General features: G+C 37.2%; 1 protein-coding gene across 5 annotated transcripts in view; it reads left to right on the top strand.

Annotated features, from left to right (window-relative positions):
- The window catches only part of TBC1D15 (TBC1 domain family member 15), a 79390-nt gene extending 55110 nt beyond the window's left edge, over window positions 1–24280 (top strand). For all 5 annotated transcript variants that reach the window (XM_036251067.1, XM_036251069.1, XM_036251066.1 and 2 more), the window contains 7 exons: window positions 4379–4495; window positions 10896–10996; window positions 17964–18063; window positions 18712–18809; window positions 20571–20687; window positions 21448–21534; window positions 22950–24280. In XM_036251067.1, coding sequence (XP_036106960.1) covers window positions 4379–4495; window positions 10896–10996; window positions 17964–18063; window positions 18712–18809; window positions 20571–20687; window positions 21448–21534; window positions 22950–23171 — 842 coding nt within the window. In that variant the 3' untranslated portion in view covers window positions 23172–24280. The remainder of the gene's footprint in view (window positions 1–4378; window positions 4496–10895; window positions 10997–17963; window positions 18064–18711; window positions 18810–20570; window positions 20688–21447; window positions 21535–22949) is intronic.
- The last annotated feature ends 1862 nt before the right edge of the window (window positions 24281–26142 follow it).

Below are 26142 nucleotides of genomic sequence, written 5' to 3'. Positions count from 1 at the left end.
ATCTTAGAGATTAACTGATACAGTATTTAAGCCTTTTCTTTCCATGTGTCAGATCTTCTTCCCTTTTTATCAAGCAACAGTGATGATGGCTCTGATCGTCTCAATCTTTCTTGTGTCCTGTTCTCACTCTTTCTAGGAGATTGGAGGACAATTTAGATGTTTTAAATCCCCATAATATAATTTGAATTGAGATATACTTTAGTCTAAATTTCTCTCTTTTTTTTTTTTTTTTTTAGCAGATAATAAAATTAAGTGCAGAAAAGGTTAGTAAATTGTCTTTAGTCATCTATCTAGTTAGTTCCATAGCCCAGATTCATTCACAGTCAGATTTAATTCTTAAGAAAGTGACCTCTCAACTATACCATGCTTTCTAGAAGTATATATAACTGGGTTTTAAAGCATTCTTTTTTTTAAAAAATATATATATCTCCTCACCCGAGGACATTTTTTTTTTCTTTCTTTTTTTTTTATCCTCACCCGAGGATATTTTTCCATTTTTTGTACAGATAGAGTGGGAGGGAGAGAGAGGAAGGGAGAGAGAGAGAGAGAGAAACATCGATGTGAAGGGACACATCGAGTGGCTGCCACCCGCACGACCAACCAGGGCCGGGGACAAACTGCAACCGAAGTACGTGCCCTTAGCGGGAACCGAACCCGGGTCTCTCCGGACCGCAGGCCGACGTTCTAACTGCTGAGCCAAACTGGCCAGGGCCCGAGGACATTTTTCTATTTTTTTTGTTCAGATAGAGAAACATCACGTGAAAGGGACACATCGAGTGGCTGCCACCCGCATGACCCAGCCAGGGCCGGGGACAAACTGCAACCGAGGTACATGCCCTTAGGGGAACCGAACCTGGGTCTCTCTGGACCGCAGGCCAACACTCTAACCGCTAAGCCAAACTGGCCAGGGCTATTTTTTTTTTTTGATCCTCACCTGAGGATATGTTTCCATTTATCTTCAGGTAGAGTGGAAGGGAGGAAGAGAGAGAGAGAAACACTGAAGTGAGAGGGCTACATCAGCTGGTTGCCTCCCGTACAACCTGACCAGGGCCTTATTGGGGACTAAGCGAAACCTAGGTACATGCCCTTGACTGGAATTGAACCTGCGACTCATTGGTTTGCAGGCTGATGCTCTAACCGCTTAGCCAAACCAGCCAGGGCTTAACAAAGATATTTTTTCCCTTTATTGATTTGAGAGAGAGAAGAAGGAAGAGGGAGAGAGAGATAGATACATCAATGAGAGAGAACATCGACTGGCTGCTTTCTGTATGCTCCCCCCCTCCCCCCACTGGGGATTGGGCCCACAACCTGGACATGTGTCCTGACCGGGAATTGAACCGGCGACCTCCTGGTGCATGGGTCGACGCTCAACCAGTGAGCCACACCAGCTGGGCTTAAAAAATATTTTTAAGTTGAATTTTACAGAGACAGGAAGGGAGAGGGAGAGAGAAAAATTTATGTGAAAGTGAAACATCGATCGGAGCCTGCAACCTAGCTATGTGCCCTGACCAGGAACTGAACCAGCAACCCCTCGGTACTCAGGACGACACCCAGCCAACACTGGCCAGGGCAAAGCATTCTTTTTCTATAATACTTTTCTCCAAAATTATTTTTTAGGAAAGAGTACCAAAAGCCTTTTTCCCCCCTTTTTTGGCATACATTCACTTTATTAAAGAATATGCACAGGTAAGCTTTAGGCCTTGTGGATTGTGCCAAGAAGTTGGATTTTAAGTATGAAGAGAAACTATTGGAGCATTTTAAGTAAGACCATCTTATTTGTATTTTAAAGTACTTTTCTGTGTGGAAAATGGATTAAATCGAAGTTAAGAGTAAGAGAGACCAATTAGTAGAAATGACTCCAAGCAAGAGATAGTGGTTGCAGAAATGTGGAGAAATAGATGGATTTAAGTTATATTCTGGTGATAGAAATAATAGGACTTTTTGATTAAATGGAGTATGAAGGAGAAAAAGAGTAATCAAGGATGGGACTGCATTTCTTGACTTGAGAAATTGCGCATTTGGTGGTACCACTTATTGAGATGAGAATGGGACATGGTGAAATTAAATTAGGTGTTGACTATGTATACCTTAAAGTGAGACATAATAAATGTAATGTCAGGTGGCTAGTTGAATAATCTGGGTGAAATGTACAAGTTTGGGTATTATCAGTATAAATATCCATGGGGATAGATGTTACTTAGAGGAAAAAAAAGACAGATAAAAAGGCCCAGGAATGCCAGTCTTTAGAGCAGTGGTTCCTAACTTTGGCTGCACATTAGAATCATCAGGGATCTTTCTGAAAATCACATTGATTATTTTAAACATTCCTACATTCATTCAATATTTACTTAGTGCCTATTATGTAATAGGTTCTCCTCTAGGCATTGGGGATTAATTAGGGAATAAAACAGAAAATCAAGGAGGTTTTGTTCTGTGGGGAAGAACAGACAGTAAATGAGGTAAGTAAGTAACATATGTGGTATGTTAGTGATGAACTGTTAAATAGAAAAATAGGCAGGGAAGATGGTTAGGAAGTTTATGTGTTGTATTGATTTAAGTGGTGACCAGAAGAGACTTTTTTTGAAAAGGTAGTATTTGTGTGGAAACTCGAAAAAAGGGGATTGGTGAACTATGTAGATATCCAGGTGAAGGGCACTCCAAGCAGAAAGAAACATGTGTTAGACTTGTTTCCACACCAGAATGTTTGAAGTATAGTAGGGAGGTGAGGGTGGCTGGAGTGAGTTTTGTGGAGTAATAGAAACTGATGGGGTCGGAGAAGAAATGATGGATGTGGGAGAAGATAATGTGTTGGAAGCTTGAGAAGAAAGAAATTGTACAATAGTTAAATGAATATCGAGAGGGAATAGTAAGAAAGGTTAGTGGTGGTGAATGCAAAATGTGTTTAATTGGCATCATGGTGTTTTTCTTCAGTTTTTTTTAGCTACGTCAAGTTAGATGGAGGGTTGGATTTAATGGGGGCATTTTTTTTTTTTTTAAACTTAAGTACTCATTTTTTTTTCTAGAAATAGTTTCTGGAAACACTTCTCTTGTAAAATACCATTTTTGTTCATTTTTTGGTATTCTGCCTGGCAGAAATATACAAGGGGAAAAAGTATAGGTAGTTCATGAGGGTACAAATTACTTTTTTACTGTGTTTCAAACACCTGTTAAGTTCGATCATCTATAGTGGCATTATGACTATGTAAATTATGCTTACGTTAATAAAAAACTTGTTATATACCTCTTTCAACTGCGATATGAGACAAACATTTTGACATTTTTAAACAAAATTTTACATTTACAGCATTTTTTTTGGTATTTTCCTTATTTGTTTGAAAAATGTATTAACAATTCTATAGATACATAGTTTTAGTAACTCTAAAGTAGTGTATTTTAACAGAAAGCTAGAATATTGATCTAATAAATTAAAAAATGTTCTCAAAGTCACCACTATTGTTAGATTCTGCTCTGTTGTAGTATTACCTCCCCATCTCTTCATAACAAGTATTAAGGATGTTCGTAAAGTATTGAGTTTAAGTGGGTGTGGAAGTCAGTTATAACATTTAAACAGAATTGGTTATAGAGTACATTAATCATTTTGAGTTTAAAAATTTTTCTAATATACTGAGGGATTTAAGTTAGAGAAATGCCCTTTTTAGTTGTAAAGTCTTTCCTAAGATGCATTTAATAGGTTTGTGAATTGAATTGTCAGTGTAACTTGGAATAGTCTTCCAGTGATGTTTCCAAATCTATTTTGAATGTTATGAAATCATTTTCAGCAAAATGTGGATTTTCATTTTTTAAAAATTGAAATAAATTGCTTATACTAATTAATATATAAGCTAAATAATGTATGTATGAAAATAAGGAAGTAACTTGTCCTGAAAATTATTATGGAACATGACAAAGAAATTTATATTCTCATAATGAATGAAGCAAATACAAATGAAACACATCTCTTTGATTACAGTTGATTGCATAGTAGCTTTTTTTCATTACTATTTTCAGATAGTACTGCCTAATCACAATCATTCAGGACTGGCATTTTTATTGCTAACGTGAATTATTAGTGTTACTTTTAATTAATGGAAGTATTGCCTATTATTCAGTTAAATGGTTTCTGTGTTTAAATAATAATAAAAAATATTTAAAAATATACCCACGAAGAGGTAGACTGATTGAAAAAAAAAATTATTCCAAATGCTACTTTATTGCATATCTGAAGTGGAATTTGATTAATTAGTTTTATTAAGTAAAGTCTTGGCAAGAGTAAAATTAATGGCAAGAGAAATAATCTTGTGTTTAAAAGGTGAGCTTTATAAAAATCTGTTTTTTTTTGAAAAAAGGTTTTCAAATATTTGATGATTTTTCTCCTCAGAAAAAGATGTTAACAGAACAGATCGAACAAACAAGTTTTATGAAGGCCAAGATAATCCAGGGTTAATTTTGCTTCATGACATTTTGATGACCTACTGTATGTATGATTTTGATTTAGGTAAGTTGTCCTCTAATATTCTAATTTAAAAAGATTTATATATATTTATTTTTAAATTTCAGTTTGTTAACCTGTTATATGTATGTAATAGTTCTGGCATAGTTTTTATAGGGATTGTTCTATAGGGAACTGTAAACTTATAAGGCTATGGCTCCCAAATTATGTACCGAGGAGCACTGTGTTGTCATAGCTAACTTAACGGGGACAATGTGGGATATTTTAAACTTTTGCGGGAAATATAGTGACATCTGTATGGACAGTGCTCTACTAGCTGAAATAGTTCAGGATTTCAGCATTAGATTGCCACATTACTTCTGATGAAATTATATCTTTTTTTAAAAGATTTTTTAAATTGATTTTTAGAGAGAGAGGAAGGGAGAGGGAGAGAGAAAAACAGTGATGTGAGAGTAAAACATCAGTCAGCTGCCTCCTGCAACACCTCCTACTGAGGTTTGAGCCTGCAACCCAGGCATGTGTCCTGACTAGGAATTGAACAACTGGAGACCTTTTGAACAACGCCCATCCTACTGAGCGATACCCACCAGGATTGAAGTTATATTTTTGCAGACTGTTTTTGGCTTTGCTGTGATAAGCAAGTACTGCTGAAAATTGATGAGGAACAGGAATGAGGAATTGAGAAGGGGGGTTGTGCCCAATGGGTGTTAAATTCATAGAACATAAATACTTAAGTTGTTTGATCTAACTGCTTAATAAATGGAAATAATAGTTATTTCTTTGAGCCTAGGGGTGCCTTGGAAAAAAATGAGACATTAAGGATTCTGTGAAGTGAGAAAGTTTTGGAACCTTTGTTTGATATACTTTCTCCCTTGTTAAGGAACATGCTGATTTGATATATTTATTACACAGGCAGTGCATTTAATTATATAGGGCATGTAGAACTTTACTTTAAAGATTGGGGATTGGCCCTGGCCAGTTTGGTTCAGCGGTTAGAGCGTCGGCCTGCAGTTCACAGAGACCCAGGTTTGGTTCCCGCTAAGGGCATGTACCTCGGCTGCAGTCTGTCCCTGGCCCTGGCTGGGTCGTGCGGGTGGCAGCCACTCGATTTGTCCCTTTTCACGTCAATGTTTCTCTCTCTCTCTCTCTCCTTCCCGCTCTATCTGAATAAAAAATGGAAAAATGTCCTTGAGTAAGGATTAAATAAACAAACAAACAAACAAATAAATAAATAAAAATAAAGATTGGGGATTGATGGCCAGCCAGTGTGGCTCAATGGTTGAGCATTGACTCATGCACCAAGAGGTCACTGGTTTGATTCCTGGTCAGAGCACATGCCTAGGAGGCAACCAGTCGATGTTCTCTCTTATCGATGCTTCTCTCTCTCTCTCCCTCTCCCTTCCTCTTTCTCTCAAATCAATAAAGAAAAAATAAAGACTGGGCTGGAGGTGGAATTTGGGAATCGCATGGGGAAAAGATGCTAAGGGATAGAAAACCTAAGGGACCAATATTTTATGGGGCAAGAGAACTTTAGTTGTTTTTTAATGGACCAACAAATTCCCTAAGCATCAACCTTTAAGTAAGTATAAGCAGTGCAAAGTTTCTGAGTTACCTACCATGTGTGGGACTCCCAAGTAGAGGATAGTGGAAATAGGTGTTTTCCAGGTTACTTTAATATAGCTAGAGACATCTTTTGGAGAATGTCATTGGATATTCGGCATATTAAACCCAAATTAACCTTGAATTATGGGTATATTTTATTCACCATTTGTATCTATGTGAATTCCTCTTGGCTTCTTATATGTATTAGGGGAAGATGTAAACTGTTTAGTGGATCTTGAGGTATTAGCCTCTTTGGTGACAGTAAGTTGAAAATCTCAGATTTCTCTTTAAATTTTGGCCAGTCCTATCTGTCACACCTATAATGAGTTCAGATTGAATCATTGAAACCATATTGGTAGAATGCTTTTTAGGTTACAGAGTACTGTCATACTTGATTTAGATTTAGATTTAGATTTGGATTCTGAAAGCAGCCTTTTGAAGAAGTGGGGAAATAATGCCTACTTTATGCATAAAGTTATATTGATTCAGAAAGTGATTCAAGGTTGCACAGTAGTAAATATTGGACGAGGATGGAGACACAGGTCCTTCAGGCTGGCATTCTTGACACTAATACATTCAGCACTCCAGCTCTTTGCCATTTTGGTTTCTGTTACCACTATAGGGAATAGACACATGGTCCTAGGGAGCAAGAGGCATTGTCTCGAACTCTTAGGTGATCATTTTGAGATAGGAATTTATTCATATTCTCAGAAGGAGTTCCTGAATGCTCAGATTTTCTTTCAGAGTATAGGCTCAGACCAGCTAACTGGATAAATTACTCTTAATTTGTCTGTATTAACCCCACGTTCTTTCTAGTCAAATACTTAAGTTATCTGAAACATAGCCAAGCTTTCCATTAAGAACTCTGGCCTTTTGAGAAGCCAAGGTAGTTTTCATAAAGCAGTGGGCCACATTTTTTGCCTTTTACTCATAGCAAAGGAACTTGGGCTGTAAATTTACTCTTATAGGTGATTCTGTCATATTTAGTTGTTTGGCTTCTTAGCTCATAGATTAGGTAGGTATAGGTTTATTTGTATTGAATATAATCTTTTTAATAGTGAGGAAGTGGACAAAAATTATCAAAAGAAGACAGAAGACAAAAATGACCGACAACAGATAGAAAAACCTCAGGGAGGACCAATTTTTAGTTAGTTCAAAGACCCCACACCTAGGACATGGCTATGGGAGGTATCTTTTTTTTTTTTTTTACAGTGTGTGTCTATATGATGATCCTGAATAACCAATAAAAAGTGAGATTATACTCAAAATACTGTATATAAGAAGAAGGGAGGGAGTGTTTAATTTTTAAAAATGATTTCCAACTAAGATTTAAAAAAAATTTCATACTTTAAGAGCTAAGGTTCATTTAACCTGGAAAATTAAGCTAGATGTAGATGAAATGTTTTTTTTATCAGTGTGAGAGTAGACACTAGGATATAAGGAGATCATTTCTTATACCTCTCCACGGAAACAACTTGGCTACGACAATAATTTTAGAGAACAGCTTCAGAAATTGTAGTAGTGCTGGTTAAGATGTGCATCAGTCAGCACCAGTGCAGACTCTGGGTATCACTGAATGCTAAATTCAGCAGCTTTAATCTTTCCTTAATTAAAAGGAATTTGTACATTAATTCCACCCCCGCAACTCATGACATACCTCAACGAACATCATGTGTAAAATAAAATAGATTAAAAGCAACTAGAATACAAAGATTAATTTGACTACTTGCTTCAGGTAAGACTTACAGAAGAAATATGGTAGTGATGCCATACAAAAGCTGAAGACTTAAAGGATTAAATTAGCTTCTTAGAAATTTTTATTAATTATACCTTTATAATAAAGCACTTTTTTCCCCAGAGGAAAGGTGCTTTGTAAATCTTTTGAAAAGCACACTTTGAAATATTTCTATTATAGACCATATGCAGTCAGTCAGCTCCAGTAAAGTAAGTATTCTTTTGCACATTGTTGAATTCAGATCGAATTTCTTTCATGCTTTAATTCAGTTAACCTTTATATTTGACATTGCTTTCACTGTGTCAGTGCCATGTAAGAGAGTTTTGATGTTAACAATTTAGTCTTCCTTTCAGCCTACTTATTCTTTTCTTAACAGTTGTACTAGTCAGGCTTTGCCAGAGAACAGAACCATTAAGATTATGTGTATTTGCTCTCCACCCCCCCCCCCCCCAACCAGAAAAAGAGTAAAAAGAAAAAAGTCCCACAATTTGCTGTCTGCAAGCTGTAGACCTAGGGAAGCTGGTGTGTAGTTTGGAGGACTGAGAGCAGGGGAGCAGTGTTGTAGATGACAGTGCGAGTCTGAAGGCATGAGAACCAGGAACACGGAGGGCAGGGTAAGATCCATGGTCCCAGCTCAAGCAACCAGGCGGAGAGCAAATTCAGACTTCCTTCAGCTTTTTATTCTATTCAGGTTCTTTCAATGGATTTGATTATGCTCACCCACATTGGGGAGGGCCTTCTGCTTGAATCATTTCTCCAATTCAGATGCTAATCTCTTCTAAGACATTCCCAGAAATAATGTTTAACCAGACATCTGGGCATGCTGTGGCCCACTCAAGTTGACACACAAAATTAATCATCACAAGTGTGCTTTATTTTAAAAAGCATCTGCAATAAATATGTAGAAATGTTTACATTTAGATACAATGTCACATGCCATCTTTTTTTGTGTGTGACACTTTTCTTAAATTGTCTTGGTAACTCCATTTTCTGGTACTGTAATAATCAGATGCCCACCATGGGAACCCAAAAGTTCTTTTGTGCTAAAGTGAGTAGAGCCATACTTTTCCACAGCGTACAGTGTATACATAGGTTGCTAAAGACTAGGCATAGCAATAGATAATAGGGCAGAGGCTCAGAACAGATGGAACTAAATATTTATTTGTAAGGAGATCCTGCGTGCCTCTCTGTTACACATTTAATCTGAGTTTTTTCAAGAGACTTTGGTTTATATGCTTCCTGGTTCATTTTTTAAAAAGTTTTCTTCCAAAATGGGAATAGCGATGCAGTTATATATCCTTTCTAGCAGAAATATCCTCTTCCCTTTTAAAACATATACTCTTTAAATGGCTTCAGTGCACATAGATTTTGATGAATGTTAAAAATATAAGCTTTGGATTTGCAAATGAAAGACTAATCTTCATAGACTTCCCAAGCCACCAGTGGAAAAATATCTCTATGTAACTTCAACAAATGTACAAACTTACCAGAGTTGAATGATAATATGTATGTAAGAAAGCCTAGAATGAGCTCTTGTCACTTTGTTGGTTCAAATATCTATGTCTTAGCTGAAATTTAATTGTAAAACACTTAAGAAAATTGAGGGTTTTGTAAATCGGAACGAAAAAACAAGAGGTTTGACATGTTCAAGTGAAAAGTAGAACCAAGACTTTTTGTTCATTTTTAAATAAGGGACCTGAATCTTCAACTTTATAATTTTTCTTTAAGTAAGGGCTGTAATTAGTGCCATAACTGAAAAATTATAACAGCATCAAGAGAAAGGTGGTTAAAGTGACAGTTTTAGGCACAACATGTTGATTGGATTGACCCAGTTGGTAGTATGGCTTGGATATAGAGTAACAAGAAAGAAGACAAAAAGTCAACTATTTAAGAGAAGTACATAATTTTGTTGTGACTCCTTTGATTTATATTACCAGTGAATTGATTGCTAAAGCAGTTGGATCTTTTTAAATATGTTTTTATTGATTTTTTTAGAGAGAGGAAGGGAGAGATAGAAACATCGATGTGAGAGAGAAGTGTAAATTGGCTGCCTCCTGCACGCCCCCTACTGGGGATCAGGACTGAAACCCTGCCATGTGCCCTGACCAGGAATTGAACCAGGACCTCTCAGTTCATGAGACAAGACTCAGTCTACTGAGCCTCACTGGCCGGGTTTTAGTGCTTATTTTACTTGGCTTATTCAAGGCAACTTGGTACTGTTTACTACTCTGGCCTGGCAACTTTCTTCCCCTTGACTTTTATAAAAATCTTTTCTCTTGGTATCCTTTTTTCCTTTGACTATTCAATCTCCTCCAAGTATGTATTTTTTTTTTTTTTTAATTTTTTTTTCTTTATTGATTTTAGAGAGAGAGAAGGGAGAGGGAGAGAGAGAGATAAAACATCGATTGGCTGCCTCCTGCATGCCCCCCACTGGGGATTTGGCTCACAACCTGGGCATGTGCCCTGACCAGGAATTGAACTGGCAACCTCTTGGTGCATTGGTCGACGTGCAGCCACTGAGCCACACCGGCCAGGCCAAGTATGTATTCTTACATTTAATGTTTCTCTGGGTTTTCTCTTTACCTCTTTTCTTTCTCATAATGCTTTTGCATATTATTTTTAATTTTTTAATTTTTTATCCTCACCCAAGGATACGTTTATTGATTTTTAGAGAGAGGAAGGTAGGGAAGTGGGGAGAGACAGAGAGAGATATAGACATAGGCATAGACTTTGATTGGCCTTCTGTACATGCCCTGTGGGAATCGAACCCACAACCTTTTTGTGTATGGGACAATGTTCTAACCAACAGAGCCATCTGGTCAGGGCTTGCACATTATTTTTTAATAATATTACCCACTCTTGATAGTGATATCTATACTAAGACACCTACTGAAAGAAAGATAATATGCTTGACATCTCAATCTAAAACAACTCAATTTTCTCACATCATTGCTAGACTTCCTCATCCTTGTTTATTAGTGAACATTATATCTACCAGTTTCTGAACCAAAGAAAAGATGAAATTTTAAATGAAATGGTGGTGATATGCACAGAAGGATACATAACACTTAAGTTTTCGGAGACATGATTTTTTTTTTTTCTCCTTAGGATATGTGCAAGGAATGAGTGACTTACTTTCCCCTCTTTTATATGTGATGGAAAATGAGGTCGATGCCTTTTGGTGCTTTGTCTCCTACATGGACCAAATGGTAAGAATGGGGTTCCTCCCTTTAATCATACCAACTCGAAAATTTTAGTTGTTTAATCTTATTATATGTAATAAGATCGATGCTTATATTTAACCAGTTATGATGGAACTTTAAAAAATTGCTTTGTGTTTGTTTCTTTTTTTAACAGCCTTTTCAAGAGGCTTAAAAATGCTGCCATTGTTTTTAATACAAAAAGTAGATAGGAAAGTGCCTGTAGGACAAGAATAATCAAGTTTTAATATCAGTAAATGCTTGTATTTTGCAGAAGAGCCAGGAGTCATTACAGAATATTGATGAATAGATGAATTCAGTTCTTGTGAAGTAGTTGAACTTTTATATCATCTGTTTCAAAGATAAAGCTTAGTCATACTAAGTAATATCCTTACTTTTTGTGAACATTTTGGATTTTGTCACTGATTTTTCTCTAGATGTGTTTGAACTATTTGTAATGCTGACACTTTCTTAGTAGTTCACTGTTATTTTCTCAGAAGCATGTGGTTATTAGAGTTGAACTATGTCTATATATACATATTACAAATAACATTTTATCTATTATCATTGATATATCTTGGCAGTAGAGTTCTAGGACAGTAGTACAGAGAGACTATAACAGGAAAATAAAATAGAGCAGTCTTAAGTTATCTTTTAGAATGAAAAAAAAAAAGCAGAGGGCCTAAGAGTAGATAAAGGCATATGAAATCCAAAGACTTGACTACATAGGTCACTGTACTGTTTCAGAATAAGATTAATATACTTCATTGTGGGCTTCAGTGTCGGATATTGAAATGGTTTGCTGGTTTACTGCGGTTAATCAGTTCCAGACTCTAGTGCGATAAATGAATTTCCATGAAATAGGATTCTTTATTTATAAATCAAATATTTTCACAGTTAGAGCAGAGAAAACCTGTTTACAACCTTCTAAATAAGTTTATTAACATTATTAGAGCCCTCTAAACATGAAATAACACTCTTTAGTCACCATTACACTCATATTACCCAATATATTAGAGAAAATAAGACATATTAGACATCACAAATACCATTATTATTGTACATTTAATTACACACACACAGTTCTTTTTTTTTTTTTTTTCCATCCTCACCCGAGGACATTTTTCCATTTTTTGTTCAGATAGTGTGGGAGGGAGAGAGAGGACGAGAGAGAGAGAGAAACATCGATGTGAAAGGGACACATCGAGTGGCTGCCACCCACACAACCAACCAGGGCCGGGGACAAACTGCAACCGAAGTACATGCCCTTAGCGGGAACCGAACTTGGGTCTCTCCGGACCGCAGGTCGATGCTCTAACCGCTGAGCCAAACCGGCCAGGGCCACAGTTCTTTTTTTTTATCCTCACAGGAGGACAGTTTTTTGCATTTATCTTCAGATAGAGCGGGAGGGAGAGAGGGAGGAAGAGAGAGAGAGAAACATCGATGTGAGAGAGACACACGGAGTGGTTGCCACCCACACAACCCCAACTGGGGCCAGGGACAAATTGCAACCGAGGTAGGTACGTGCTCTTAGCGGGAACCAAACCCAGGACTCTCTGGTCTGTAGGCTGACGCTCTAACCACTGAACAAAACTGGCCAGGGCCACACACACAGTTCTTACACACAACCACTAACCTATGAAAATAGTGCAATTTGTTCGATGATGAAGCGATGAAGATGAAGAGATGTACTGCACAGCAAAGAAGAGCAAGGTTACTGCTCCTCTGAAGGCAAGACCTCAGTAGGAGAGTCTTCAGGTGGTGCATATCGTCAGCAGGTGTGTTGTCGTCTTTTTCCCCTGAAGGAGCACTAGGAGTAGGCAGTGGGTGTGTGGGTGTGCGTCTGAAGAACATCGTGGTAGGCAGTTGCTGGCATTGTCTTTTCATATGCATGAGAGGCTTTTGTAGGGTTCCATCGCTCCATCAAGTGCATTTTGGAACCACAATGCACACATTGTTTGTGGGTCCCATTTGCCAGTCATGTCCTGTACTACCTTAATAGTTCTCACAACTTGCGAGAGACGCTCAAGTGTAAGGCCAACTTCCTCCTCCTGACCCCCAGGAACCTCTGGCTGCTCTTCCTCCTCCTCACTCACAGACTTAGTCATCTCCACCAGATCCTCATCAGTTAAGGGATCGAATGTGTCTCCAGCAGCTCATCCACGTCATCGTGGGCCATATCTGCGAAACCTTCTCCTCCCAGCATCAGGGCTAGCCTAACTGCCTTCTCTACTGCCAAGTTGCTTACATCCTCTGGGGTGAATCCTCTGTAGTCGTGGACAATTTCAGGCCACAGCATCTTCCAGCTGGACTTCACGGTCTCTGTCTTTATGTCCTTCAACGCGGGCTGGATGTTCTTCAGACAGGTCACGATGGTATACTGCCGCCACTACTCCTTCAGCAAGAAGTTCCCCTTAAGGTCCATGCCTTTGACGAGGTGCTGCAGGGTGTTTTGCGTGTAGAGGACCTTGAACATGCGAATAACACCTTGATTCATGGGCTGGATCAGCAAAGTGGTGTTGGGAGGAAGGAACTCAATCCACACACCGTGGTAGGATAGGTCTTGCGCATGACCTCCAGCATTGTCCAGGAGGAGAAGGATGTTAAACTCCAGTCCCTTCTCCGCGAGATACAGCTTGACTTGGGGGATGAAGCACTCGTGGAACCAGTCCAGTGACAGCTGCTCCGTGAGCCAGCCCTTGTCGCTGTGCATCCAATGCACCGGCAGCAGGTTCTTGTTTTTATTCTTCAGGGCCCTAGGGTTCTTGGACTTGTAGGTAAGGGCAGGTTTGAGCAAAAATCCCTCAGCATTTCCACACATAACGATAGTCATGCGATCCTTATATGCCTTGAAGCCACGAACTTTGGCCTCATCCTTGAAAATGAATGTCCGGGAAGGCATTCTTTTCCAGACCAGTCCTGTTTGTTCATATTGAACACCTGTTCTGGATGATACTCGCCCTCCTCAAGGATCGTCTGGAACGTGTTGTTCACGTAGTCCTCCGCTGCAGGCTGGTCAGCAGAGGCAGCTTCTCTGCGGAGAACGACATTCTTCAGATGATACCTCTTCTGGAACTTCTCGTACCAACCCTTGCTCTCTGGGAAATACATGAACATTGCAGAAGAGGGTCCTGGTTGAGGTTTGTCTGCCATATAGCGCTGATAGAGCTGCCTCGTCTTCTCCTGGATGACCAGCCAATCCAACGGAATGTTTTTCTTGCAGCTCTCGCTGATCCAAATGGCTAGGGCAGGCTCTCTTTTTACTATGAACTTATTACGACTCGTCACGATGCACTTTGCTTCTTTGTTGAAAGAGACAGTAGATGTTGCATGGATGTTCTTTTCATCTTTATGGGTGGAGTGAATGGTAGACTCATTTAAGTTGTAATGGCCGGCAACCTTCATGATTTTCTTGCCATTTTTGATCATATCCAAGAATTTCACCTTCTCCTGGATGGTAAGCATCTTCCTCCAGCGCTTAGTTTCATCGTCAGAAGACTTAGAAGAAGCAGCACGTTTGGGAGCCATCATGGGGCTTAGATAAAAGTTCTAAGAAATCGCAAACACTCACAAGAGCAAAGATGCTTCTGATGTGTAGTAATGTAGAAGTGTGTATGAGAGAAACAAACTTGCATGAGGCTGAGCCAATCTGGCCAGGATAGGATCAGGGTAGGATAGCCAATCAGTGAACAAGCACACTCTAATTGGCTTGGTTTCACCACACCCAAATTTTTGGAAAAAAGCTATTGCCCTCACACAAGGAGTGGTCGAGAGGTTGCACCTGGTGTTGAAGGATTTGTCGGGGTGCTTGAATACATAGTTCTGCAGTCCATACGTACAGTAATTTTAATTTTAATTATAATACAGGGGTGTATAATTGACTCAGACAACAAATTACAGTGATCTAGTAATATCATAGTTTGTCTTCCTTACCTATTTTTTTTTTTATTTTCTCCCGAGGACATTTTTGCATTTATCTTCAGATAGATCGGGAGGGAGGTAGGGAGGACGAGAGAGAGAAACATTGATGTGAGAGACACACATTGACTGGTTGCCACCCACACGACCCCAACCGGGGCCGGGGACAAACTGCAACCAAGGTACGTGCCCTTAGGAGGAACCGAACCCAGGACTGTCTGGTCTGCGGGCCAGCGCTCTAACTGCTGAGCCAAACTGGCCAGGGTTCTTCCTTACCTTTTTGATTCACTGATTTTACTTGCCTTCTTAGTTCCAATTACTCCCCAGTGCTCTAGAAACCTGAGGCATTTGTTATAAAGGTCTGCAACTGATGTTAATTTTATAAAAACTCTTGTCTGCCTTCCTTGTGTTTGTGTTGTTTATCCTCTTTACACTAGAGCTGGTATGTTACTTGGTAAAGGGTTCATGTCTTTGCTTAACTAGTTCTCTGGTATGCTTCCATCATTTTTCTAATGCCTGATGAGATTTTTGTTCAACAGATTTTTTGTAGAATAAACACATGAATATTTCCCCAGTGCTTAGTACAGTAGGTACTCCAGCAGAGTTAATGTGAACCTACTGTGTGTAGTGTTTTACAATAATAGTATTGCATACAACTGAGGAAATATTGTCATGTTCAAATATTATGATACTAATCGCATACATACATGTGCAGGTATTAGGTATCAAAGGTAAAGATAACTTCCTGAACATCTGTAATAGACACTTGTAATCTATTTGTTATTTTTTGTATATGAAGGTTCATGTTCTTCTGTCTTTTTCATAGTAAATGTCCTCTGTGTTTGCCTTTCCTACGGAGGATGTCTGGGGATTTTTCTTGTCTTTATTCTAAAAAGATCTCTTAATATATTGTCTACTAACATCTTTTTTTAAGAAGTAATATTGAAAGGGCAGTGTGTTACAATCAAAATAACTTGCACGATTAATTTTCACTTTATTGCTGTTGTTTTAGTGCCCTTTACTTGATCCTGCTGTTGTTTGACTCCATTTTGTTTAAAGCTTTATTTCATATAATATATTATTTCTTATGTGACAGCTAAATCTAATGTCTGTAGATTTATTTCTGTTGATATTGACTCACATCCATTGTAGGTCTAGTCCCTCCCTTTCTTCTCCTCACCTTCCACCCCCATATCTTATATATGCATATGTATGTATGTATACATCAGATGTAATATGCATATATAATATATGTATGCACATATATATGCATACATATTCATGTGTATGTATATACATACACACATATTTATTTATAGATACTGTTAAGGCCCTTTGTATATCCATATAGATCTTCTTCTTCTCCAGAAATAGCTATTTGTCCAGAGCTGGCTTCTGTCATGTTGGGAGTGCTCCTTTTCATAGCTGAGTGGGTAGAGTGGCTATGCCATATTGGTACTCCCTAACCAACTAGGTTTTGGCCGTGTCCTAACAAAAATGATGCTGTTACTGAGAGAGTTCATTCTACTTTTCCCCTTCAGGTCCACATGGTAAATGTGAAGAAACGCTATCTTAAAGGCTTATATTAGTCTGTTAAACTATTCTTTAAATCATTAAAGAGAAACTAGTTTATTGAGAATTAGTAGCCTTTAAGTTATTTCTTGTTTTTACCAAAAATGGATGGTTTCTAATCTGATACATACTTCTAACATAGTACTACTGTTTCTAAAACCAAAAAATAAGCCTGAAGGAGTGGATGTTCTTAGGCTTTCACAAGGGTTAAGGTTGTATGTCACCAAAGAGGGGTTGGTGCACGTTTTAAAGGGATCAGAATAATCTAAGAAGCCTTTTGTTTATTTTGGTGCCCCCTCTGTCTTTGACTGAAGTGTTGGTAGGGAATCAACTAAACTTTGAAGATTTTTGGAAGCATGTAAACCACAGCAGTTCTCAAACTTTGTGATCTCAGGACCCTTCACACTTTTAAATGTTATTATTTGTTTATATAGGTTATCTATTGATGTTTATCACGTGAAAAATTAGTACTGAGAAATTTAATATTTGTTCATTTACAAATAACAGTAAACCTACTACAACTGAACATATCTATCATTTTAAAATGGAAAGTTAGTTTTCCAAAACAAAAACAGATTTACTGAGAAGAGGGATTGTCTTACATTTTCATTTTCTTTAACATCTAGTTTAGTCATACATGCTTCTGTGTTCAGTGTTTTGCATTATCACACATTTTATAGCCTTTATACTTGAGGGAGATTCTAAAATGCAAGATGCATATAATCTCTAGTATTGTCATAAAGATGGTTTTGGCATTACAGATTTCCCTAATGTCATCAAATCTAAGAAATAGTTAATTTTTTAAAAAGATACATGTTAAAGCTAAAATTAAGTTGTATGTGATAATTTGAAGAAATATTTAACAGTGCGCCCTTGGCCAGTTTGGCTCAGCGGTTAGAGCGTCGGCCTGCGGTCCGGAGAGACCCGGGTTCGGTTCCCGCTAAGGGCACGTACTTTGGTTGCAGTTTGTCCCCGGCCTTGGTTGGTTGTGCGGGTGGCAGCCACTCGATGTGTCCCTTCACGTCGATGTTTCTCTCTCTCTCTCCCTTCCTCTCCCTCCCTCCCACTCTATCTGTACAAAAAAAAAAAAAAAAGGAAAAAATATCCTCGGGTGAGGATTAAAAAAAAAAAAAAAGAAATATTTAACAGTGGAAGTGATTTGATAAAAGTTTATTTCCCAAATGTGTGTTCCTTTCACCAATCTCTTATTCGATGTCAGAAATTTGTATGTCACCAGCCTGCAGTTAACTGTCTCTGCATTCTTCTTTCTCTAAATCAAAAGAATAGAGTTTGAGGCCAGAGATTCTCTTTCCTTCTTTTTTAATGTTGCTTTAGCTTTTTAATTTGTTGTGATTTTTAAAAATATAATCGGTGTGGTATTAGTCCAACATTTGTCTTTAGACTTATGGTTTAGTTATTAGTCATTATGTACTATAAAATATTTATTAAATATTACTTATTTGGTAACGTGTTTTCTTTTGTAAAGCATCAGAATTTTGAAGAACAAATGCAAGGCATGAAGACCCAACTAATTCAACTAAGTACCTTACTTCGATTGTTGGACAGTGGATTTTGCAGTTACTTAGGTAAGGTTAGTGAATCAGCAAATTGTAGGGTAATACACAGGGAGAAAAATGTAAATAACTCTCTTAAAGACATCTAGGTTCTATTACTGTTGCCTGGGATCCTCTGAGGAATGAAAGTGTGGGACCAAACTGTCTTCGTGTACTTAGGTCTTAAAAATTTTTTTTTTCTTTAAAGATAGTTTTGTTCTTTTTTTAAAAAAAAATTATGTTTCTATTGATTTCAGAGAGAGGAAGGGAGAGGGAGAGAGATAGACACATTGATGAGAGAAACATTCATCAGCTGCCTCCTGCATGCCTCCTACTGGGGATTGAGCCCACAACCCAGGCATGTGGCCTGACTGAGAATCAAACTGGCAACCTCCTGGTGCATGGGATGACACTCAACTAATTGAGCCACACTAGTTGGGCTGTGTACTTACATCTTAAAAGAATTTATAAAATGAATGATTTGTTGTTGTTTGGTTGTTTTTGTTTAAAGAAGTTAGCCTGCAGGTTTGAATTGTTTCCTTGAATTAGTAGAAGGTAATTAAATTTATAGGACTTGTAATAGACTAAGATGCATAGAAAATTTGAGTTTGAAATAGGTCACTGTGTTCTGAGATAATTAGCATTATAGTAAGCCATATATATATTTTTTCTTCTGTATAGAATCTCAGGACTCTGGATACCTTTATTTTTGCTTCAGATGGCTTTTAATCAGATTTAAAAGGGAATTTAGTTTTCTAGATATTCTTCGATTATGGGAGGTAAGTTCTTAAATTATACAAATATAATATTATGGAAAGCAAAAATTTATTCTATAGAACATAAATGGATTATAATAGTCTGAGATTTCTAGAGCAAGTATGTTTCAAAAATCTGATAGTTTGTCGTCTCTCCTTAAAAATTAATGATTTTGAACTGAATATCTGGTTTTTGAGCCTTGTTCTGTAAATCATGACCCTTATGAGCTCTGTGGCCAGTTGGTTTCCTAGAACCTGTTCTCTGGACCACTCGTGTCTGTCTGTCCTGGGAAGACCTGGCTGCGTGAGGCTCTGCCTCATTCTAGGTAGATTGTATTCTAGTTCAAGAGGTTTTGACAGGCCAGGCAGTTGAGGTGGCAATTGATTTATATTTTGAGGTATTGGGAGGGAGCTGCCTTGTGTTTTGCCTTTTGTAAAAGAAATTTAAGTTAGAGCAAAATACCGAGAATAATATAACACACATTCTAACATCCACATTTAACAGATGAGGAACATAGAATTTTAAGAAAAACTCACATATTCTTGACCTGGAATCATATTTTTAAAGTTTATCAATTTTGTTAAACTAGTATCTCAACTTTTTGTTTTGTTAATCCTTACCCGAGGATCTTTTTGCATTGATTATCTAAGAGTGTGGAGGGGGTGCGGGGTGGAGAGCAGAAGGGAGAGAAACATCAATGTGAGAGAGAGACATTGGTTGCTTGCCTCCCACAGGACCTTGACCGGGGCCAGGGATTGAACCCAGGTATGTGCCCTTGACTGGTAATTGAACCCGTGACACTTGGTCTGTGGGCTGACTGTTGAACCAAACTGGCCAGGGCAGTATCTCAACTTTTTTAAAAGGATGATTGAGAATATTATTACCACATAGCTATAGAATAACTTCCTAATCTGTGTTTACCAAATATATTGGGATTTTAAGTAAAACCTTGGAGGTTAATTGAATTTCATTTAAACTTTAAAAAATTGGCTTGGTCCCAAAATTACTCAACTTGATTTACTCCTGGTGAAAGAAGTAAAAGTATTTTAGGTATGTGTTAATAGTATGGTTATATGGGTCTTTTTATGTTTCCAGATAAGATATTATCAGGTACATTAACCAGGGGAAATTTAGGCCTTAAATTTGAGGGCATTACTTATATTTAGGAAGAAATGCAGCTACTGATCAAACGTTTTATGTATGTGGGTATGCATTTTGGGTAGTTGATTCAGTTTTGTCACAATATCTGACTTGTATAGTATGATGTTTAAAACGTAGAGTTGACTCTGAGTGTCTTTGGTTCCATGCATTGTGTAACTGAATCTTTTTTTATTTACAGGATTTAGATTTCTTTTCTAGAGACTGAGGGTGATTTAATAGTGAGAAACTTTAAAATTAATTTACAGCATGTAATTGAAAGTTCAGAAAAATATTTCAAATGCCTCTGACTCTTACACCTTAAACGTAACCTCATAGTTGTGGCTCTTAAATTAATACCATTTATCATATTGATTAGACTCAGTGATTTGCTTATTGTGGCTCCCTAAAGAGTCACATTTGGAATTCATCGTATTCGTGTAATGTTAAGCTCGATGGTAGTTGCTTTGTAGATAAAGATAAGACTTCCTTACTCTACTCCTCATTTCCTAACTAGAAAACTGGTTGACTACTCCATGTAGGCAACTTCTGCTTTGCATAGAAGTCATTTAGAGTTCAGCATTGTATATATGAGGAACATATTTTAGAATTAATATGGTTTACTAAATAGTTGTTTTGTTTTACAGGTAATGTGGACTGAATTACCATGTAAAAATTTCCACCTTCTTCTCTGTTGTGCTATTTTGGAATCAGAAAAGCAGCAAATAATGGAAAAGCATTATGGTTTTAATGAAATACTTAAGGTTGTTATTTCTTTAATTTAAGATTTTAGTATTTTGGCTCTTTCCTCTTTTTGGTGGTTTTGATACACAAAACATTTTCTTGGAGCTTTATTGAATCCCTTGAGTAACTTAAATTGTATCAGTAACAGTACTGGGACTGGCTCTGGGAATGACTGTTTACCCAATACATGTTGGCCAGTTACTATTTTTACCTGGCTAATTAGGAAGAAAAGGAAATTCAACAAATGCTTTTTCTTGGTAGTTTAGTTTTCTTTAAAAAAAAAATTGTATTTTGCTTATAACTTTGAGATAGTAGACTTGAGACAGTTGTTAAATTTTTTTTTTTCCATTTATCTTCAGATAGAACAGGAGGGAGAGAGGGAGGAAGAGAGAGAGAGAAACATCGTTGTGTGAGAGACACATCAAGTGGTTGCCACCCACACGACCCCAACTGGACCGGGGACAAACTGCAACCGAGGTACGTGTCCTTAGCGGGAACCGAACCCGGGAATCCTTGGTCCGCAGGCCAATGCTCCAACCGCTGAGCCAAACCGGCCAGGGCGACAGTTGTTAAATTTAATGTTCTATATACTTATTAGTTATTTTTCAGCTTTAAAACTTGAAGTGATCTAAGGAAAGATGAATTTTCTATTTGTAGTGTGTGAATATTTTTATTTTAAAGATTTTATCTATAGTGAAATATAATTGGTAATAAATAATATAGTAGAACATATAGTGCTTTCAATTTTGATTATCATTTTATTTTATTGATTCATTTTAGCATATCAATGAATTGTCCATGAAAATTGATGTGGAAGATGTACTATGCAAGGCAGAAGCAATTTCTCTACAGATGGGGAAATGCAAGGTATACAGTATTTTTTTTTAATCCTCACCCAAGGATATGTTTAGAGAGAAGGAGGGTAAGAGTGAGAGTGAGAGTGAGAGAGAGAGAGAGAGAGAGAGAGAGACATCTATTGATTGCCTCCAGTATGTGCCCTGACCAGAAACGAACCTGCAACCTTTTAGTGCTTGGGACAATGCAGCAACCTCTGAGCCACCCGACCAGGGCTCACGGTATACAGTATTTTAAATAATTGCAAGATTTTTTGTTATATGTTTTGGGTGGGTTGAGGTGAAGAAAGAATTTTTCTTCTTAGAAGTAATATAAATGGCAGCTTTAGCAAGTTGAAGGCAGATACAAAGCATTGGCTAGCATTTAATTTAGAATTATAGATTTATAGCACATAATTGAAAACAGTTGATTAACTATGCTAGATGAAAATTATATAATGCAAAATGGCAAAAGTAATGAAAACATTTCTGTAAAAATAACAAGGCTGTAGAATGTAAGCATTGGTTTATTACCCAGTCGAATTTGTAGTGCCTCCAAATAAAGATAGATGTTAATCAGAAGTGATTAAGTCCATGTCATTACATTTGTATGTCATGCTCTTAGTTTGCCTGAAAAGGCAAATTTGATGTGTTATGATCTGAATTCAAACCACATCATTGATGTATTTTGGCTTTTGCATTTTTATGAGAATTCTTTTTTGGTCTTTTCCTCATTTGTTCATGGTTCCAGATACTTATTTTGGTTCAGTTTTATAAACACTTATTTGGTAGCTATTTTGTTCAAAACATGTCAGTGATACCTTCTTTTTAAAAAATTTTTTTTAATCCTTGAGGACATTTTTGCATTTATCTTCAGATAGAGTGGGAGGGAGAGAAGGAGGAAGAGAGAGAGAGAAACATCAACATGAGAGAGACACATCCACTGGTTGACACCCGCACGATCCCAACCGAGGCCGGGGCCAAACTGCAACTGAAGTACATGCCCTTAGTGGGAACCGAACCCGGGACTCTCTGGTCCGCGGGCTGGTGCTCTAACCGCTGAGCAAAACCGGCCAGGGCAGTGATACCTTCTTATCTTTAAGGGACCTTTGTATATTGAGGGGAAAAGACAGTGTAAATAAGATAGAAAAACAATGAGAATGAACCAAATGCTAAATATTAGTAACTATATGGTTTTTTTGGTGGGGAGGGTAGAGTGGGGTGGAGAGTGATTAATTCAGAATAGAAGACCAGGGAACCACTTAATGAAAAAAGTGGTTAGGATTTCATTTGGAGTAGAGAAGGAAGATTTGAGAGGGTACGTAAGAATTACACTGTTAGAACAAATGTTCAAATTCTGGAATCATAGTCTTAATTGGAGGTGTTATTTTGTGATTAATTCTTCTGTATAGTGAATGATGGTTTTGTTTTTTGATTTTTCATATTCAGGAATTGCCACAAGCAGTTTGTGAGATCCTGGGTTTTCAGGACAGTGAAGTTACAACACCAGATTCAGACACCGGTGAAGATGAACATGTTGGTGTGACTGGTTGCCCTACACCTGCGTTTCAGAGGAACTCCTTGCCTGTACTCGCTGCCAGTGGAGCCAGAGAAGACAACCCAACACAGATACCAGTGTCCCCAGATGTTGGCAGATTAGCACCTGCATGATCCTTCTGGTTGCTTAATTTTTGAAGAGACACTTTGTTGCAACTTCTTTTCAAGTACTTGAAAGGTGGAAATTTAAATCTTGGTAATGATCATGCTTTAAGGTTTATGGAAAGAAAGTGTACTGATGTTCTTGCATTAAAGCTTTACAGAGATTTACACTAATTATTTTTGTAGTTACTTCTACCAAATAGCCTTTCTTTTTCAGTAACATTCCTTAGTATTTTTATAGCCAAGTACATTTTATTTTCTTGCTGATGAACTGGAATTGGATATTACAAGTGAATGAGTTGGAAATTATGCACTTTGAAAACGTTCACTTTGTTTAAGTTTAGTGGGTCTTGGCTTTGATTAAATTAAATGTTGAGCCTTTCTATAGCATTCTAAGCTGAGAAGTAGAATGCTGCCCAATGACAAAATAAAATAGTTTGTTTTTCTCTATTGTTTACAACAATACTCAGCTTAAATATTTATGCTGGTTGAATATGATTTAAATTGGACATTTTCATCAATGCAATTTAATGTGTGAGATAAAGAGCTACTTCAACCATAAGTGGATTGGCAGTATATTTTTTACAATGAACTTTTCTTCACTTGTATATAAAAACTATATAAGTACTTATTTATGAGTATCAGAAAGGAATAGCATATTTTCTTTAACTGAGTAAACTTGACAATTATTGATTTATATAACCTGATTTGACAAAATTAATACATAGCTTCAATATGAGATCTTTTTCAAAACTATTTTCTTAACCAAGCATTTATTTCATGAGACTACATTCAACCCTATACCTGGTGTAATTTTGAAATTAATTGATTATAACCTCACTTTACTAATAATGTTTATTGTCTTTCCTAATAATGTATTAACTAATTAATCAGGTCTTTAAATTTCTATAAAATACTCTGAAAAAAGCTTATGTTAAAAATTTCAATATACTATCTATCACAAGTCTCAAAAAAATACTCTTTTGTATATGAACAAAGCTGTTGTTTTTACCATGCAGTGTTGCATGATTTTTAAGTTATGTGGAATTAACATAACTGATTTCATTTTAATTGTAATTTGTTAACTCCTGTACATATCATTAAAATAAATTTAAAGTTGATGTAGTGTTTTCAGTTAAATTACACCTAGAAATAGTCTGGAAGTTCTTCATTAGGAGAAAAAAAATTCAAGATGGACCCAGTAAATTTTATATTTTTATGTTACTGAAACAATCATTTGAATGAGTTGTGGAAATGAGAAAGAAACGACCCCCCCCCCCCCTTTTTTTTTAATCCTCACCCGAGGACATTTTTCCATTTTTTGTACAGATAGAGTGGGAGGGAGGGAGAGGAAGAGAGAGAGAGAGAAACATCGACGTGAAAGGGACACATCGAGTGGCTGCCTCTCGCACCACCCAACCAGGGCCGGGGACAAACTGCAACCGAGGTACGTGCCCTTAGCGGGAACCAAACCCGGGTCTCTCCGGACTGCGGGCTGATGCTCTAACCGCTGAACCAAATCAGCCAGGGCGACCCCTTTTATCACTGTAAACAAATGTTCACTGGCATGAAATTGGGCATAGTGTTGCCATGGAGGGCGCACAGCTATGTGACAGTAAAGGGCTGTCCACAGCCGATGCTAACAGAAACTGTGACGCAGTTTTAAAATGGTCCAATAGATAGACTCCCCTGCCCCCTAGAGCTAAGAAACCAAATGAAATTTTTTTCCTACTTGAGCATTAACTGACAATCATGACAGTAGAACCAACCATTAGATGTTAGTTTTTAATATCATATGTGTTATCTTTCATCAGTTAATAATGAGTAAGCCTATTCAGAAAAAAAAAGTAAACTGATCAAAAACTCAGCATCTCCAGCCTTTCATTTCCTGCTGTTCAGGAAATTGCTTAGAACATCTTGATGTCCTTCTTGTTCTTCCTGGACAGGGGCTTTGGGAAGTTTGTTCTCACTACATAATGTGATATCTACTTCAGAGTTTTTAAAAATCTTAATACATTTAGTAAGTTGAACTTTTGTCAAGTCTTTTTAAAAAATAAAACTACTTAAAACAATTTTACTAAATAGTCTAGAGCATTTTTTTTGCAGTGTTAATATGATATAGTGCTAAAGTTTTTATTTAAATATAGTTGAAATACAATATTACATTAGTTTCAAGAGTACCATATAGTGATTCAACATTTATATACCTTACAAAGTGATCTCAGTAAGTCTAGTAACCATCTGTCACTGTACAAAGCTATTACGATCTTACAGTGTATTTTCCATGCTATACACTACATCCCTGTGACTTATTTTATAATTGGAAGTTTGTGCCTCTCACTCCCCTTCACCTTTTTGGCCTTTCCCTCCACCTCCTTCTCTCCTGGCAACCATAACTTTGTTCTCTATATCTGTGAGTCTGTTTCTGTTTATTTTATTTTTCATATTCCACATGTAAGTTGAAATCATACCGTATTTGTCCTTCATTGTCTGACATTTTACTTAGCATAATACCCTCTTGGTTCATCCATGCTTTCACAAATGGCAATATTTTATTTTTTTAATGGTAATATTCCATTGTATATGTATGTATATATAATATACATACCACATCTTTATTCGTTTATCAATGGACACAGGTTGCTTTCATATCTTAGCTGTTGCAAATAATGCTGCAGTGAACATAGGGGTGCATATATCTTTTTGAATTAGTGTTACTTTTTTATTCAGATAGATACCCAGAAGTGGAATTGCTATGTCATAATGGTAGGTCTATTTAAATTTTTTGAGGAATCTCTAGACTGTTTTTCATAATGGCTACGTCAATTTGCAGTCTTACCAACAGTGCATGAGGGTTCCCTTCTCTCCATATCTTTGCCAACATTTGTTATTTATTGTGTTTTTTTATAATAGCCAATCTGATAGGTGTTAGGTGATACCTTATTGTGGTTTTGATTTGCATTTCCCTGATGATTATTGATGT

This window comes from Molossus molossus, unplaced genomic scaffold, assembly GCF_014108415.1.
Source record: "Molossus molossus isolate mMolMol1 unplaced genomic scaffold, mMolMol1.p scaffold_m16_p_10, whole genome shotgun sequence".
Taxonomy (NCBI): Eukaryota; Metazoa; Chordata; class Mammalia; order Chiroptera; family Molossidae; genus Molossus; species Molossus molossus.
This window is presented reverse-complemented; position numbering and strand designations above follow the sequence as displayed.